At 46.9% G+C, this 15789-nt stretch overlaps 1 protein-coding gene across 3 annotated transcripts in view; it reads right to left on the bottom strand.

The window, feature by feature from the left end:
* STIM1 (stromal interaction molecule 1) overlaps positions 1–15789 on the bottom strand; it is a 196064-nt gene that overhangs the window by 6133 nt on the left and 174142 nt on the right. For all 3 annotated transcript variants that reach the window (XM_004618219.2, XM_004618220.3, XM_055141676.1), the window contains exons 6-11: positions 11192–11369; positions 6389–6566; positions 5065–5232; positions 4510–4610; positions 4009–4244; positions 498–564 (exon numbers count right to left, since the gene is read on the bottom strand). In XM_004618219.2, the coding sequence (XP_004618276.1) occupies positions 498–564; positions 4009–4244; positions 4510–4610; positions 5065–5232; positions 6389–6566; positions 11192–11369 (928 nt within the window). The remainder of the gene's footprint in view (positions 1–497; positions 565–4008; positions 4245–4509; positions 4611–5064; positions 5233–6388; positions 6567–11191; positions 11370–15789) is intronic.

Raw genomic sequence — 15789 nt, 5'->3', positions numbered from 1 at the left:
ATAAAAGTGGGGAGTTAGGTTGACTTTAAGGGCTGGGAAAGGGCACTATCAGGAGAAAAGGCCCCACTGCACACACACCCACATCTGACCAGCAGCAGCCAGCAGGCAGAGGCCGGGGTAAAAGCAGCAGAGAGGGCAGGAAGAAAGAGAAGAGAGACAGCTGGTACCCCAAGCTCTCTGAATACCCAGGCATCACAGCGCTGCTGTCAGGAGGGGATAGGTCAGGGTAGGGATCCATCTGGAGGAAATAGGACGTGCTGTGGTGGTAATAAACAGGGTGGACATGGACGGTATTGATGGTGGTGGTGGTGGTGGTGGTGGTGGTGGTGGAAGTGGTGGTGGTGGAGGTGGTAGAGGAACAGGAAGAAGCAGCAGAGGCAGACGGAGAGCTGGTCCCGCGGCCTTCAGAACTGAAAGACTGTCCAGATGAAAGGCTGCGCATTCGCCGCAGAGATACCCGGCTTGTCAAGTAGTGGCCGGTCTCACCCTCTACCAACCTCTGAGATCCCAGGCCATGCTGTGGCTCCGTCAGACGCTGCCGGACGCTGCTCTGCAGGCTGGGGGCTGTAAGGAGAGGGCAGAAAATGTGAGCCAGGGCCAAGGTACTTGGGCTTGGCAGAGAAGCAGGTTTGCCCACAGAGAAATGCCTGCTGAGGGCCACTCTGAGCCCACACTAGTGAATGGGGCATCTCCTCCCCAAAACCTCCCGCCCCAGGGTCCTATGGGGAAGGGGAGATTGAAGATGATGTGCCCGGGTCAATTTTAGTGGCAACTCCAGTGGAAGGGAACCTAAGGCCAATCTTACCATAGAGGGAGGAGGCGAGGCAGTTAGTGGGAGGACACAGGCAGGATAGGGCAGGACAGGGGTTTGGAGTGAGGTCCGGGAGAGCACTAAGAACCAGCCTTTCCAGAAAGCCCACTCCAGGAAGTAATTCACAATTTAGACAAGGATTTGTAAGTACACTTGTTCACCACATTATTATAGTGTGAAGGTAAACAGAAAGGTGGAACAGTAGGAAAATGGTAAAGTAGTTACTGGCAGACTATATAGAGCTATGAAAAATGCTGCTTATGAAAAGATTTTTAAAACCTTAGGGAAAATTATCTATTGAAATTGTCTATGTAAAAGAAACAGCTGTATAACATGAAAGATTAGATCTATGGAATCTAAAAGACTAGCATTTGAAACCAAACCATCCTGCTTCTAGCCGTGACCTTGAGCAGCTTCCTTACTGATTGGTGGAATATTGAATGATCGTGACAAATGCATCACAAACAACCCTGTAAACCTTGGCATTTAAGTAAAGTGGGGGAAATTTTAAAATAAAATAAAATATTGGGGCTGGGGTGATAGCACAGCAGGCAGGGTGTTTGCCTTGCACGGAGCCGACCTGGGTTCAATTCCCAGCATCCCATGTGGTCCCCTGAGCACCGCCAAGAGTAATTCCTGAGTGCATGAGCCAGGAGTAATCCCTGTGTATTTCCGGGTGTGACCCAAAAAGGCAAAAAAAAATCAATTAATAAAATAAAATATGAATTTATTTTTTAATTCCTAATTTATAAAATCCTACAGAGATATTGTGAGGCTTCAAAATAATGTATTTAATATATCTGACATAATCTGTGGTATTAAATAGTGGGGATTGTCTTGGCCACATGAAAAACCTCAGACAAAAGGCTGAAAGAGAAGCTGAAAATATAGTGGGACTATGGATAATCTTTTTGTGAGAGAGGAGGAAGCCAGGGAGTGAACCCAGAGCCTCAAACATGAGAAGCAGGCAATCTACCATGAGACTTCATGGTCTGTGGATATTTTTATGTTCATATTTATACTTTTTTCCCATCCTCTAATATGCACATTAACAAGAAATAACCAGCCCCTGAATCACACAGCAAATCAGGTGATGGTCACCATGCCCTCTGAAGGGAAACACAGGTACCAAGTGATAAGGATGTACTGGAGCATCCCCCACGGGCTCACCCTCCATCCTCACTGGAAACAGATTCATACCATGGCTTCCTCATTCTACCTAGATAGGCTGTCCTGCCTTTTCCTTTAAGATTAAAGGGGGGGGGGGAAGTGTCAGAGAAGAAGAGTGACAGAAGCCTTGGAAGGGCGATGAGAGAGAGAAAGTGTCTGACGGCCTTCAGAAGTATGAAAGGAGGCTGACGAGAAAGATGTATAGAACACAAAAGCGAGGAAAAGAAGCCTGAAACATGAAACAGAGTAAGGGGAGAGGATCTTTCCTTTCCTCTTCATTCCAGCTAGGCTGAAAGAAGGGTCACCCAGACATCTCACTGAGCTGAAGGAGGAGGCTGGGCGAGGAGGAAGCCCCAGCCTTCCGTCCCTTGGATGCTCTCTCCAGCCCTGAGTTGACAGGCTGATTCTTCTCCCGCCCGAACCCCTCCGGGTAATTAGTAGGGACAGTGCTGAGGAACAGGGGGACCAGGCAGGGGCGTGAGGCAAGCAGGAGAAGGGCCCGTGGGATAGGAGAGTGGGTTTAGTTCCCAAAGTTGGAAAAATAAAAGCCCCAAAGGGGCTTCCAAACCCGGATATTTCCAGAGGGACTGATCATCCGAGCCGGCGGATGTGGAGCAGAGAGAGCGGTCACTGAACCTACGCCCCATCAGCCAGGCAGCATCTAGGTCCAACAGCCAGGCCAAAAGGAGAAGAGAATCTGATTTATGGAGGGCTTCCGCCTGCCCATCAGTGGACAAGGGAAGGGCCACCACATGCTGAAGGGTGGGTAGTTCAGAGCTTATCAAGGTTCCTCCCAACCTAGTGAACATAGGAACCTACCTAGATCAATATATCAACATCAAGCTTCGTCTGTCAGAAATCCTAAATTTGGGAATAGGACGTTGACTAAAGTCCTGACAAGGTATGAGACCAGAGATACAAAAAGGCTTGACCAAGGCAAACTACCATTTTAAAAATTTACAAATCTCACTACGCTGGAATCTTTCTGAAAGTGAGCTTCTAATCAAAGCCCTACTTCCTGCCATCCCTCTGTACTTGTTTAAAGAGAAAAGGCGGGAGGAGGAAGGGGGCAGGCAGTGTTCGGAGAACAGCTTTACCATGGCAATCTGTTCCCTGTACTTAAGACAGTTCCACAGAACTCTTCTCTGGTCCAGGGGAAAATTCAACTGGGACAGTAAGAAGTAAATTCTTTCAGTCACTCAAAAATTCCCACCAAATTTTTTGTTTGTGTTGCTTTTGTTTGGAGCACACCCGTGGTACTCGGGGCTTACTTCCGGCACCTGGTGGGGCTAAGGGGACCAGACTGGGGTGCAAAGTAGGTACCTTACCTATACCTTACCTTTGGCACTTGCTTGACACCTTATATGCCACTTCGCCCATCACCCCTTCCCATAGAATTTTGACCCAGCTCTACTCAGCTCTCATCACGAGCAAGGGAGAAAAGTGAGAGGGAAGGCCAGGACAGGGGTGAGGTCCAGGAGTTCGGAGGGAAAGTCAGACATTATTGTGCAGGAGAGGTCTCCTGGATAAGAATGTCTTTCCAGCTTGAGGATTTACATGCTCTGTCCCTTACAGAGGCCATTGCTTTATGGGGCGTCATACAAAAAGGTAGAGAGAAGGAGAGAGACATTTCTTCATTGGTCTAGTTTAGCAATTAAAAGGAGTATAAAAAAATCAAGGCAAAAGTCAAAATGAGTATCATTTTTACATTATGAACTCATAAAGAAGATTATTTTTATAAAATTAGATAAGAAGTGAAATGAAAAATAAAGGGATTTAAAACAAGAGAACATGAAGGGAGACACAACACAATAAATCCAGATGGGTAGACAGAGCACATTAGCAAGGAAAAACCACCAGACGGACGTTACCCAAGGATACCCTGCTGCATACTGTGCTTTACCAGCGGAGGCTAACCGCTGCCCCTCATACGTGCCCAAGAGCCATGTAAGCATGGCAGCTGTCAGCCATTCCTTGACCTGGGCACCACAATTATCTCCCCTCACCCAACCCAGAAGGTCACCTACACTGCATGGACAAGGGTGACACAATCTCCTCATCCAAGTCATCCACGTCGTCAGTCATGATGAAGTGGGCAGGGTTGGGGCGGGAGCTGCCCATCCAGCTGGGGTCTATGTTGAGGGCGGCCACCAGTGAGTGGATGCCAGGGTTGTTGACAATCTGGAAGCCACAGAGGATCTCGATCTGTTGCCAGCGGTGCAGGCGCTCCCGAAGTGCCGCCGTCACCTCACTCAGAGCTTGCCTGGAAACAGAGAAGTGCAGGCCCCATGTGGATGTGAGACCCCACGGAACAAGGCGTTTTCTCAGAGGGACACGCTGCAGGGATTTGTGTAGGTGAGAAACACAATTAAATAATACATTTGAGAGCAGGGGGGTTGCTCGTGAAGAGCTGCTGCAGGAGACCAGTGTCCCCCTGCCGATAAAGGAACAGGCCAGCAGCCCTGCATACCCTCAAACGCTGAGAATGGGGTGGGCAGGACAGGAGCTGGGCAACAGGCACTGCTTACTTAGCTGTTAGGATTTTGTGATCCACGTCGTCGAGTGAAGAGCTGTGGGCCACATGGAAAGTCCCAAAGAGTGTGTTCCTCTTCTTTTTTATCTTCTCAGCCTGCAAAGATGAGAGCAGGGATTGGAAGGGGGACAAATGATAAATGCCTTCCTGCGGGGAGGGTCCCCTCATCAGTGCTGGCTGTCTAAGGGAGAGGGGCTATGGGAGAAAAGGAGGAAAGGAAGGCAAGGGAAGGCAGGAGAACAGGGAAAGACAAGGGTAACTAGTACCAGGAAGGAGTTGACCATGGCAGGCGGGGCTGGCAGAGCCCCCTATTTCTAGCTCCTCTACTTGCTTCATCTTTCCCAAAAGGCGGCTGGGGGTGGGGGAAATACCCCCCCACACCTTCATTCTTGCTTCCAGAAGCTTGAGGAGCTATCAGGAGCTGTTCCTCAGAAAGAAAGAGAACCAGAGCAGGATGTCTCTGTTCAACAGGAGGGATGAGGAAACATGGAGAGGAAGCAGGACAGACAGAGGCAGGCAGGCAGTGAGGAGAGACGAGGGCAGGGCTCACCCCCTCTTTGGCCACCAGCAGCTGCTTCTCAGCATTCTGCTTCTTGATGTTGTAGTACTGCACCTCCACCTCGTGTGTCAGCTGCAGCCACTTCTGAAGGGCCTCCGGAGCATACCACGAGCTGTGCGATTCCAGCTCCTTCTCTGCTTTCCTCAAGGCCTCCCGAACCTGTGCGGCCAAGAGGATGTGAGTGTTTACTATGACCAGGACCCACTCCGATGCCTCTGCATGCTATTCCAGAATTCTGTTTCACGTAAGCTTTACAACTCTCCCAAGAGGAAGAAAGGACAAGGGTTATTCTCTGTGTCCGCTATAGAAGCTCCAGGAAGGATAGTAACCTATTCAAGGTCACATAGCCATAGTGTCAACCTGAAGTCAATGTGACACTCGTTTGTTTCTTTCTTACTGGACAACAGCCTCTGTCCCCACCCACCAGCTTCTGATGATGCCATCAACCTCAGCTATCTTCCCTGTTCTCCTCAGGCACCAGTCAGCTCAACAAATCTATGTTCTGAGTGCTGGGATCTGTGATTGGGTCACAATGCAGAGAAAGCACTTGGAGAATCCTGAAATATGGTTCTGGTCACTATTTTGTCACTCAACTGTCCATAAAACCCTGTTATTCCTAATGCTGATGTCAAGCCCCCCAAAAAATAGTTTCAAGGGACTGGGAAGATAGCCCAAGGTTGGGGCTCATGGCTTGCTTATGTCCGAGCCCTGGTACCACAGGGCCTCTAGAGTTTCACAGGTATGACTGTGGAAGCCCCCACAAGCACTGACGGGGTAGCCCCGGCTGTCCTGGCACCACAGGGTGTGAACATGAACGGCCACCTCAGGCCTCGTGCTGACCTGCCAGCCCAGCTGGCCAAATGTTGCTGAAAGCACTCCTAGGCTAGGGAAGAAACACCCCCGCCTTCCCCCACACACAAAGTTTATGACTATAATTCTAAGTATCTTTTCAATGGAATATTACTAACAAAAACAATAAGGTAAGCCCTCTTAAAGTGTTCTATATCTTGATCTGGATAGTGGATATACGGTTACGTAGTTAAAAGCATGCCAATTGTGGTTTTTTACCATTTGTATATTTTATATAATATCCTAATAAAAGGAACAGGTAACTGTCATGATCTATTATCCTGTATAATTTGAAAATCAGTGATTTTTCCCCCCAACATTTCCACGGCTCTTTCTGAATCAACTGGCTCTTGAAGCTTTTCTTGAGGCTGTGCTTCAAACTCCTAGCAGTGAAACTTTTCAGACAGGCCTTCCTTAGGCTGTGCACCTCACCCTCTCTCTCCGAGGTCCCTGGGAGGTGTCCTACCTGCTCCAGCTCCTCCTCAGCATATTTTTGGCGGCTCCGCTCGTTCTCGGTGCCCTCCCGTAGCTCCTTCAGCCGCTGGGCTTCCTGCTTGGCAAGGTTGATCTCATCACGCAGCTTCTTCTCCAGGTGAACTTTCTCTACCTCCACGGTGCGGTGTTCCTCCTGGGCCTTGTGCAGCCTGGGGGTATGAAGTGGGGCTGTGATGCAGGGAGCCAGAGAAGGCTAGGCACCGACATACTACAGCTCATGTACCGAAGAGGAAAATGAGGACTCTGACACTTGCACATACTCTCCCTGTTCTGTTACCTGGCTCTAAGTTAGCTGAGGGCCAAAAGAAACCATAGTTTATTACCATAATTCTTACACTGGCCATCATTTTGCTGCCAATAATCAAGGCAGTGAAGGCTAGATTCCTGGTGTCCAAATCCTCCCTCTAAAGTGCCCTCCAGGAGTGGGGAGCTTTCTCATTGTCAGGGGCACATGTCTTGTGTGTGCAGAGACCTTAGTCTGATCCTGGCACTCCCCCCTTCTCTACAAACACACACACTGAACAACCACTGGTGTAGCCCTGATTCCCCCCGGCATCACTTAACTGAACAATGCCATATCTCTGGGCCTGAGCATAAACTTTAAGGCCTGGTTGGCCAAGTAAAACCAGGAGAGGCCCAGGACCCATGAGCACTGGTTGGGAGGCCCCCCAAAGTTTTTTTTCTAAGTGTCTGATATTCTACAATTATAAAACTGCCAGTTTACAAGGTATTTCATATTTGTTCTCTCTGTCGATGAGATCGTGTATCATTATCAATCTGGAAGAGATGTGTAGATGAGGAGAGATAAAGGGTTTCTGCACTGGCCTTACGTACACTGGACCCAGGTTCAATCCCTGGCATCATATATGGACCCCTGAACCCTCTGAAGTGGTCCCTGAGTGCAGAGTCACAAGTAAACCCTAAATAGAGCCAGGTATCACCCCAAACAAATAAAAATATGGACTAGATGTGTTGAGGCTTAAAGAAGGGAAATAATTGCAGAGAGAGAAAAAAAAAAGGAATAAGGCCAAGGAGATGGTCTTGAAGGACTGGAACACATTAAGGGGGTCCTGGCTTTGATTCCCAGCACTACATGGTCCCCTGGGCATGAAAGCAACAATACCCACAGGAAAGTCCCCAAGCAGCACCAGCTATGGCTCAAAAAAAAAAAACCTGACAATGTAAACATATAATTGCACACAGTTTACAAGCTACCATGGAGAGATCTATGAGGTGCTAGATGAGTTCAAAAGATGGAGTGATCAACTCTGCATAAAAGGATTGAGAGAAGGCTAGAAGTGGGCTAGACCAAGAAGAAAATAGCAGAGCTTGATAATCTCTCTGGAAGAAGCAAAGGACTTAAGCCTTTGTCAGGTCTTTCTACTTTAACAGGGAGCCACCAAATCACTAGAGGATCACACAAGAGGGGAAAGGATAATGAAGAAAGATGAAGATGTGTGTGTGTGTGTGTGTGTGTGTGTGTGTGTGTGTGTATCTTAGACTATAGGTACAGAGAAATGATTGACTTTATTACAGAACAAGAAGGACCCAAGAAGATCACTAAGCAGTGAGTTAATTAGGTAAAATAGAAGAGGCATAAACACAACCAAATCTACTTTTAAAAACACTTCCATGTACTCAGTTGTGAGTGCTTGAGATATACACAATAACAGGTAGGTAGGGAAGGAAAAATGGTTAGGCAGCAAGCATACTGCTAACAAGTTGCAGTTTTCTGCCAACTTTTTCCTAGTGAATTGAACCTTTTTAAGGTACACACGGTGGCGCTAAATGTCTAGGTAAAAACATCACAGGCGCCATTTCCTCCCACTCCCTCCTTTGTCAAATACACTTATTGCATCCTCCCATTACCCAACTTCCTAAAATTATACCATTAGGGTGTCAATTCTTCACTGAAATCGTGTTCTCTCTAAAAGTAGCCTCTAGACAAAAGCCAACAGTATGACATGTCTGATTCTCTGTGTAGCAGCATTAATGTGGAGCCAAATTTCACCTAATGTAATAGTCCTAACAGAATCTAGCAGAGATGGAGCTCAAAAAATAGTATTAGTTGCATTAAATAAGCAAATATGTGTAAAATGTGCAATCACACCTTGCCTAACTCCATCACCACAGAATACTGAACATCCTGAAGACAGTGATCAGTCAGCAAGAAAATTAAGAAAAGCAGGCAGCCTGCCTACAAATAAGGCCTGCCTTCTAAGGATTGTGTGACAACAGACAAGCATATGCCTTATACTGGACCTTCTTAAAAATGTTTAAATGAGAATAAAAATGCCTTCCAGTTTCAAAGAACCATTTTGAAATCTGTCTTTTTATTAGCTGCCTGCAGAGCAAGTAAGTGCCTTAACCTATATACTATTTCTCCAGGCTAACATTAATTTTCTTTCTTTTTTCTTCTTCTTTTTTTTTTTTTTTTTTTTTGGTTTTTGGGCCACACCTGGTGGTGCTCGGGGCTTGCACCTGCATCTGTGGTCGGAGATAACTCCTAGTGGGGCTTAGGAGAACACATTTAGTACCTCAAATAAAACCCGAATCGGCTATGTGCAAGGCAAGTGCCTCATTCATTGTTATGATCGCTCCAGCCCTTGCCAGCATCACTTTTATTCACCCAAAATAGCAGAACTTTGTAAAGACAAGTTCTCTGGTAGCTGGCAACCCAGGCTTATTAAAGTAAAACAGGACAGGATAGTATGTGGACTATGGCAGCTGTCAAAGAAGGAGGAGGAGGAGGAGGAGGAGGAAGAGGGTGTGTGTGAGTATGTCTGTGTGTGTCTGTGTATACACACATGCACATGCATAGTAAGCCTGTCTGGGAGAGTGCATATTTTTTGTTGTTGTTGTTGTTGTTGTGTGCAGCTATTTGTTTGTAGTATCAGGGATGAAACCCAATGCTCACACATGTAAGACAGGCCACTCTGACACTAAGCCAGATCCCCCGGGTTTTTGTTTAGTTTTATTTCTTTATTTTGCAGTCCTAGGGATCAAATCCAGTGCTCAAATCCTGAGCTTACATGTCTAAGGCAATCTCTTTGCCACTGAGCTACATCCCTGGTTCTGCAGTTATTATTTGTTTCTCTAAGTACCAGAGTGGTCATCTAGTTCTGGAGGCCTGAGGAGCAGGGCAGGCTCAGAGCTTAATTTCATTCCCAAACTTGGAATGGCTCCTGCCTAGATTCTTTGCCTTTGGAATGAAAACAGTGCATGTTTTTTAGGAAAAGGAAGTATGAGGGCTGCCCGGACAGCAGCATTTAGCCCCAGAACAAGGGGCTCAATAGGCAGGAATCAGCTCACAGATACTATTCCTCTTTCCCAGAAGTCCAGTTCCTGGAACTAAATCTGATAAGACTCCTTCACTGAAGCAGTTCTCTGGCTATCAATATTTCTAGCTCATTAGTTACTGATATGTGACTGTAAGCAAATTAGTCACCCTCTCTCAGACTTCATTTCCTTAACTCTAAAGGAGAGATGATGATGATAAGAAGAACCTATCTAATAGAGTTGGGTACTAAAAGCAGTAATGTGGGCCAAGGATGTGGTCAGTGGTTAGGTGTGTATCTTGCAAGAATGAGCCATGGGTTCAATCCCCAGCAGCACAAAAAAATAAATAAATAAAGGCAATAATGTATTTAAGTATTTAATAATACCTACTCTCATAAGAAATTTTTGCTCTATCCCTCAAAAAAATTATTGGGCTGAGACAAAGCTCAAAGACCTCAGCGTGTGTCTGTGTATACACACATGCACATGTGTAGTAAGCCTATCTGGGAGAGATGCACATGCCTGGCTCACACAGGGGCCTGGGTTCAATCCCTAGCATTACCCAGTCTCCCACACACCAGTGGCTCCAGCACCTTTGGGTATGACTCTCACCCCCACAACTCACTACCCCAGAAATTAGTGACTATCATATTTTTTAATAAAAAAGAGTCAGGCTTCATATCTTTTTGTTTTTGTTTGCTTGTTTGTTTGTTTTGAGGCCACAGCCAGCGGTGCTCAGCACTCACTCCTGGTTCTGCACTCAGGAATCACTCCTGATGGGCTCTGGGAACAGAACCTGGGACAGAACCTACTATGGCTCCAGCCCCTAGACTTCATTTCTTTTTATATGGATTCCTAGAAAAGCTTCCAACTGGAGACTGTAGGCTACCACAATTTTATAAAAGATGACCCTGAAGCAGGCCTCTCCTTTTCTCAAAAACAAAACAACAGCACAAACATCTGCCCTGCTTCTGCATTTGCTAAACTTCTCCATGTGAGTCTAAGGTATCAGAGATCTATTCAACCTAAACTAGTAGTACCTCCCTACCTTTTTTTTGAGGGAAGAGGCCTCAAGCAAATCAATGAACAACGGGACTTTGGGATCACTCCTGGTGGACTTGGGGGACCATATGGGGTACTGGGGATCCTACTAGGGTCAGCCAAAGCAGCCCAGGTTTATTTGGGGAAACAGTGAAGAATAGTTAATTATGTCAATCTTGGAAGTAGTCCAGAGGTCGGAAGAAAGACAGAATGACCCTAACAAACTGCTCAGCATCTGACAGGAAAGTTCAAAAGTTTCTCCTTTGGAGATAGAAACAGCTTTTGTCCAGGGAGAAATAATTTCCTGTATAACTGAAATGGCAGAAATCTAGGCTTGCAACACAGTTTTATAAGGATGAAGAGCCTGCCAGCCAGGTCTAGGGGCAATCCTAGGCTGAAATGAGAGACTCCAGGAACTGGCAACACCACAGCCAGGAGAGGGGCAGAGTCTTACCTTTCCTGAAGGTCATGCAGACTCTGCTCAGCTCGATGCAAGCCCTCCAGATCCTTCATCATCTTCTTCATGTGCTCCTTGGAGTAACGATTCTGGATGTAGGCAAACCAGCAGCCTCCCACACCAATCACGATGGACACCACGAGCATGAAGTCCTTAAGGTGATTATGGCGTGTCACTGTCAGAGAGGAAAGGCATGGCAAGTCAGGTGGCCCTCGGCACTCTCAGCCTCGAGACATCACTGAGCTCCATTCCACTCCTCCTCCACGAGCTCGTCCCACTCAGGAGGAATTAAGTGTCCCTTCTCCTTACTCTCCCGCCACACACTACTACGTAAGCTGTGAACCTAGTTAGTCAAGGCCAAGTGGGGAAAGGATAAAAGGCCAGGCCTCGGAGCAAACAGGAAGCTAACGAAGACTTATTATTTCCTCAGTAAGCAGTGAAGGAGAGAGAATTAATGCCTTCTCAGAACTTCACAATGGTCTCCGGGCTTAGTGGGCCTGTGAGCCCACTAAGATAGTGGCTTCTATCCTACCAGTCAGGCAACACTATGGAGCGAGAATAGACACAAGGCAGTGGCTGCTGAGGGGATAGAAGCAGAGATCCCGGCTTACTAGCCTAGCACCCTCACCACTCTCCACACTCCCACCCCTGAAAAAAATTACTCAGCCAACACCTTCATCCTGGAAAAAAAAATTTTTAAGTTGTGTGTGTGTGTGTGTGTGTGTGTGTGTGTGTGTGTATTTAACCATTTGTATTGAGGTTCCTGGGGAAAAAAACTTTCTTTAAGCAAATTAACAGAAAGTACCCCTCAGCTGTGAGAGCACAGTGGCCTTGCAAGAGGCCAACCCGGGTTCGATTCCTCCATCCTTCTCAGAGAGCCTGGCAAGCTATTGAGAGTATCCCGCCCACATGGCAGAGCCTGGCAAGCTCCCCGTGGCATATTCGATATGCTGAAAACAGTAACAAGTCTCACAATGGAGACATTACTGGTGCCTGCTCGAACAAAATCGATGAACAACGGGAAGGGACGACAGTGCTACAGTGCTACCCCTCGGCTGTACAGATGCTACTATCACCCCCACTGATAATTTCAGCACCCGCAGGGGGCAGTATCTCCCACTTTGGGAAACAATAATGTAAAATAATGTTACTATAGCTTTAGTCGGCCTGTGGGGCTGAGTTGATTGCAGGTGGCCTGAACTACTAGACTAATCTAGGCATAAGGTGCAAGACAGACATCAAGTAAAAAATCTGCCAAGCCTCATCAACAGAGGGCATTTCTAGGCAGCGGATCAATCCAGAGAACCAAAAGAGACTGGCATATATGAGACTTTACACATGACAAAAATAGAGGGCTAGATCTAACTCCAGAGAATGCTTGATCATGAGTGACAGAATAGCAGGTAGGACATTTGCCTTGTGCATGTCAACCTGGGCTCAATTCCCTGAACCACATATGGTCCCCCAATCCCCCGAGCACACCTCCGAAAGTAATTCCTGAGTGCAGAGCCAGAAGTAACCCCTGAGCATCACCTGGTGTGACCCCTCCCCACCAGAAAAAACAAAAACAGAAGACTGCCTTCTGTAAAATGATGAAATGTCAGGGCTCCCGTTACCAGCTGGATTTCAAAGTACTGCTCGATCTTCACAGCAAAACTGAAGTGCTAAACAACACAGAAGACAGGAGCAAAAATCACATCCTAGGTACTAAACCAATGAGAAGAGGGGCTCCCCCGAAGTTCAACTGTGTTCTTCCTATACTCAGTCTGGCTTCGGGCCACCGTGCAGGAGACCCGAAGGAGCCATAAGGAAAAGTGGGCTGCTAAGCAGGGCCTACCGAGATTTTTCTCAACTTGGCATAGAGTAGCTGTGGGCTCAGAGACGCCCTGGATGTGGATGTCAGGGAAGAAAAATGAATAATGATTTCCCATGCATATCTGGTTACCCTCAGGCGAGAGAGGAGGAGATAGAACTGAGAGGCTTGCAGCACCTGAGAAGGGCAGGGGGCTGATGGAAATCCAAAAGAGCCCAGGTGGAGCTGGCCTGAATCAGGGTCTAGACAGCAGAGAAAGACGAGCATTGCTGGAAACTAAATGAAGCTGGAGTCCGGTTTGGCAAAATGGTTCTTTCCATCCATACCTCCTCGCTGAGAAGCTAAGCAGCAGGACGGAGCCGCAGGACTGAACCAAAGGCAGATTAGCACATCTATTTCCAAGCTAGGGAGGAGAGCTACCAGGTCTGGGATGGTGGCCATGTGCTTTATGTGTTTATGCCAGATTCAGAGAAAACTGGGGGAACATTCATGGCTATTTCTAGCCTCTCGGGTGGTCTACACTTCCAGTCATGCTGCTCTTGAGGTACCTAAAGGAGATACCTCTGCAGCACAGTGAATTCCCTTCCTTCGGAAAACACCTGGGTCTTACACAGCCTCCACTGGAGACTGGGCTACTCTGTCTTTCCTGTGGATAAAGAATTTTTCATCTTCGCTGCTCCCCGTCCAGACGAGAACCCGAGCAGCTGCCCACGAGTGGCTCCTCTGCTCCTGAACAGCCATGATCCCAGAGGCACACAAACCAATTCCAGAACCCAACGGCTTCTTGCAGAAATGCCTCTAGACTGTGAACTAAGCTATGGCCTCATGCCACCCCTGGAGGGGAAAGGTTTTTGTCCTTTGGCCTTTCCTTTCAGTGGTGGCTTGGCGACCGCCATCTTTTGGAGCCCATTGGACAGAGGTATGAGCTTGCAATGATGGGGCGCACAGGAAATCTCAGGATGGAGGGCCATACCAGCGCTGCTCCCTGCCCAGACGAGACCCCGAGAGGCCACCCACAAATGGCTCCTCTGCTCCTGAATGGCCATGATCCCAGAGGCACACAAACCAATTTCGGAACCGAGCGGCTTCTGGCAGAAATTTCTCTGGACTTAATTACTAAAATACCAGAAATCCAAAATTGTGCGGCCGCAACAGCAGCTGCGTGACCTCATATGCTCTTCATTATCAGCAATAGAAAAAAAATTATCAAATGATGCCTTTTTGGCAGGTCTGATTGTTGGGAGGAAATTCCAAATAATATCAGTGAGTTTTCTGTTGAAACATTGAATGTAATCAAAGAGAGAGTAAAGTGAAAATCATCAGCCACACAGGCAGGGTGGGGGGTGGGATGGGAGGTTTTCTGGGGTTCTTGTTGGTGGAACATGTGCACTGGTGAAGGGATGGGTGTTTGATCATTGTATGACTGAGACTTAAACCTGAAAGCTTTGTAACTATTCTCATGGTGATTCAATAATAAAAAATTAATTTAAAAAAAAAAGAATTTTTCATCTTGGCTTGCCAGGTTTCTCAGCTGCAGCATCCTTTCACATTCCTACCAAAAGTCAATGGTACTTTTTTTTTTTTTTGCTTTTTGGGTCACACCCAGCGATGCTCAGGGGTTACTCCTGGCTTTGTGCTCAGGAATTACTCCTGGCGGTGCTTGGGGGACCATATGGGATGCCGGGGATCGAACCCGGGTCGGCCGCGTGCAAGGCAAACGCCCTACCAGCTGTGCTATCGCTCCGGCCCCCAATGGTACTTTTATTCAAACTAATTTCTACACAACCTGAGGCCTCTAATACTTTGAAGTTCTTTTTGTTCATTTTGTTTTGAGGCCACATCAGCAGTCCTCAAAGCTGACTCCTTGCTCTGTGCTTAGGAACCACTTCTGATGAGGCTCAGGGGACCATATGGGTGCAGGGAATTGAATCTAGCTGGCTGCGTGCAAGGTGTTTGCTCTACCCTCTGTACTATCACTCTGGCCCTACTTTGAAGTTCTTGAGGTAGGCCTACAGATTGAGTCAGTCATTATATTCCCTTCAGTCCCTTTGTCCACTAAGTTTAGAATAATGTTCTATTAATATTATGGCTTCATATTCCCACCAAGGCATGAATAAAAACACCAAATGACCAGGAATAAGAGTTCACCCCCTCTCTTAAGGTAACAACATTACACATCTCACTGTCCTCTGGATCTCTTCAACCCATTCTGATTCCACCTAAACGCACATGCCTCCATACATCCCTTTGCTTTGCCAAATGCTTGGCTGCAGCTCAGATATGTGACTGTCACATTTCATGAACTACCGAGTTTGTTAGGAGAAAGATGAGTCTAATTTGATGGATTTACTCCATGGCCCCAAGTAATCATCAAATGTCTCATACAATACTGACCAGCACAAAGAAGTCACACAATAAATATTTGTGGGACTGAATCTTTATGGCTAAGCCTTAACTCTGATCTCTTTTTCTCTTTAATTCATGTAAGAAAGGGAAATAGAGAAAATATAAACTCTACCAGGCATTTATGCTCACATCATCTCTAATTCTCAAAACAACACTGTAAAGTTCTATTGTCCATAAAGTGTCACAGGGGCATTGAGAGGCCAGAGTGATAGTTTAGCAGGTAGGGCACTTGCCCTGCAAGGAGCCAACCTGGGTTCGATCCTCAGAATTCCATATGGTCCTCTGACCACTGCCAGGATTAATTCCTGAGAATTTCCAGGTATGGTCCAAACACACACAAAAAAACCCAAACATATAATAAAAGGAGTTAGCTGAG

The sequence above is a fragment of the Sorex araneus genome, chromosome 6, assembly GCF_027595985.1.
Source record: "Sorex araneus isolate mSorAra2 chromosome 6, mSorAra2.pri, whole genome shotgun sequence".
NCBI classification, from domain to species: Eukaryota; Metazoa; Chordata; class Mammalia; order Eulipotyphla; family Soricidae; genus Sorex; species Sorex araneus.
The sequence above is the reverse complement of the archived record's forward strand: the minus strand, read 5'-3'. Positions and strand labels throughout refer to the sequence as shown.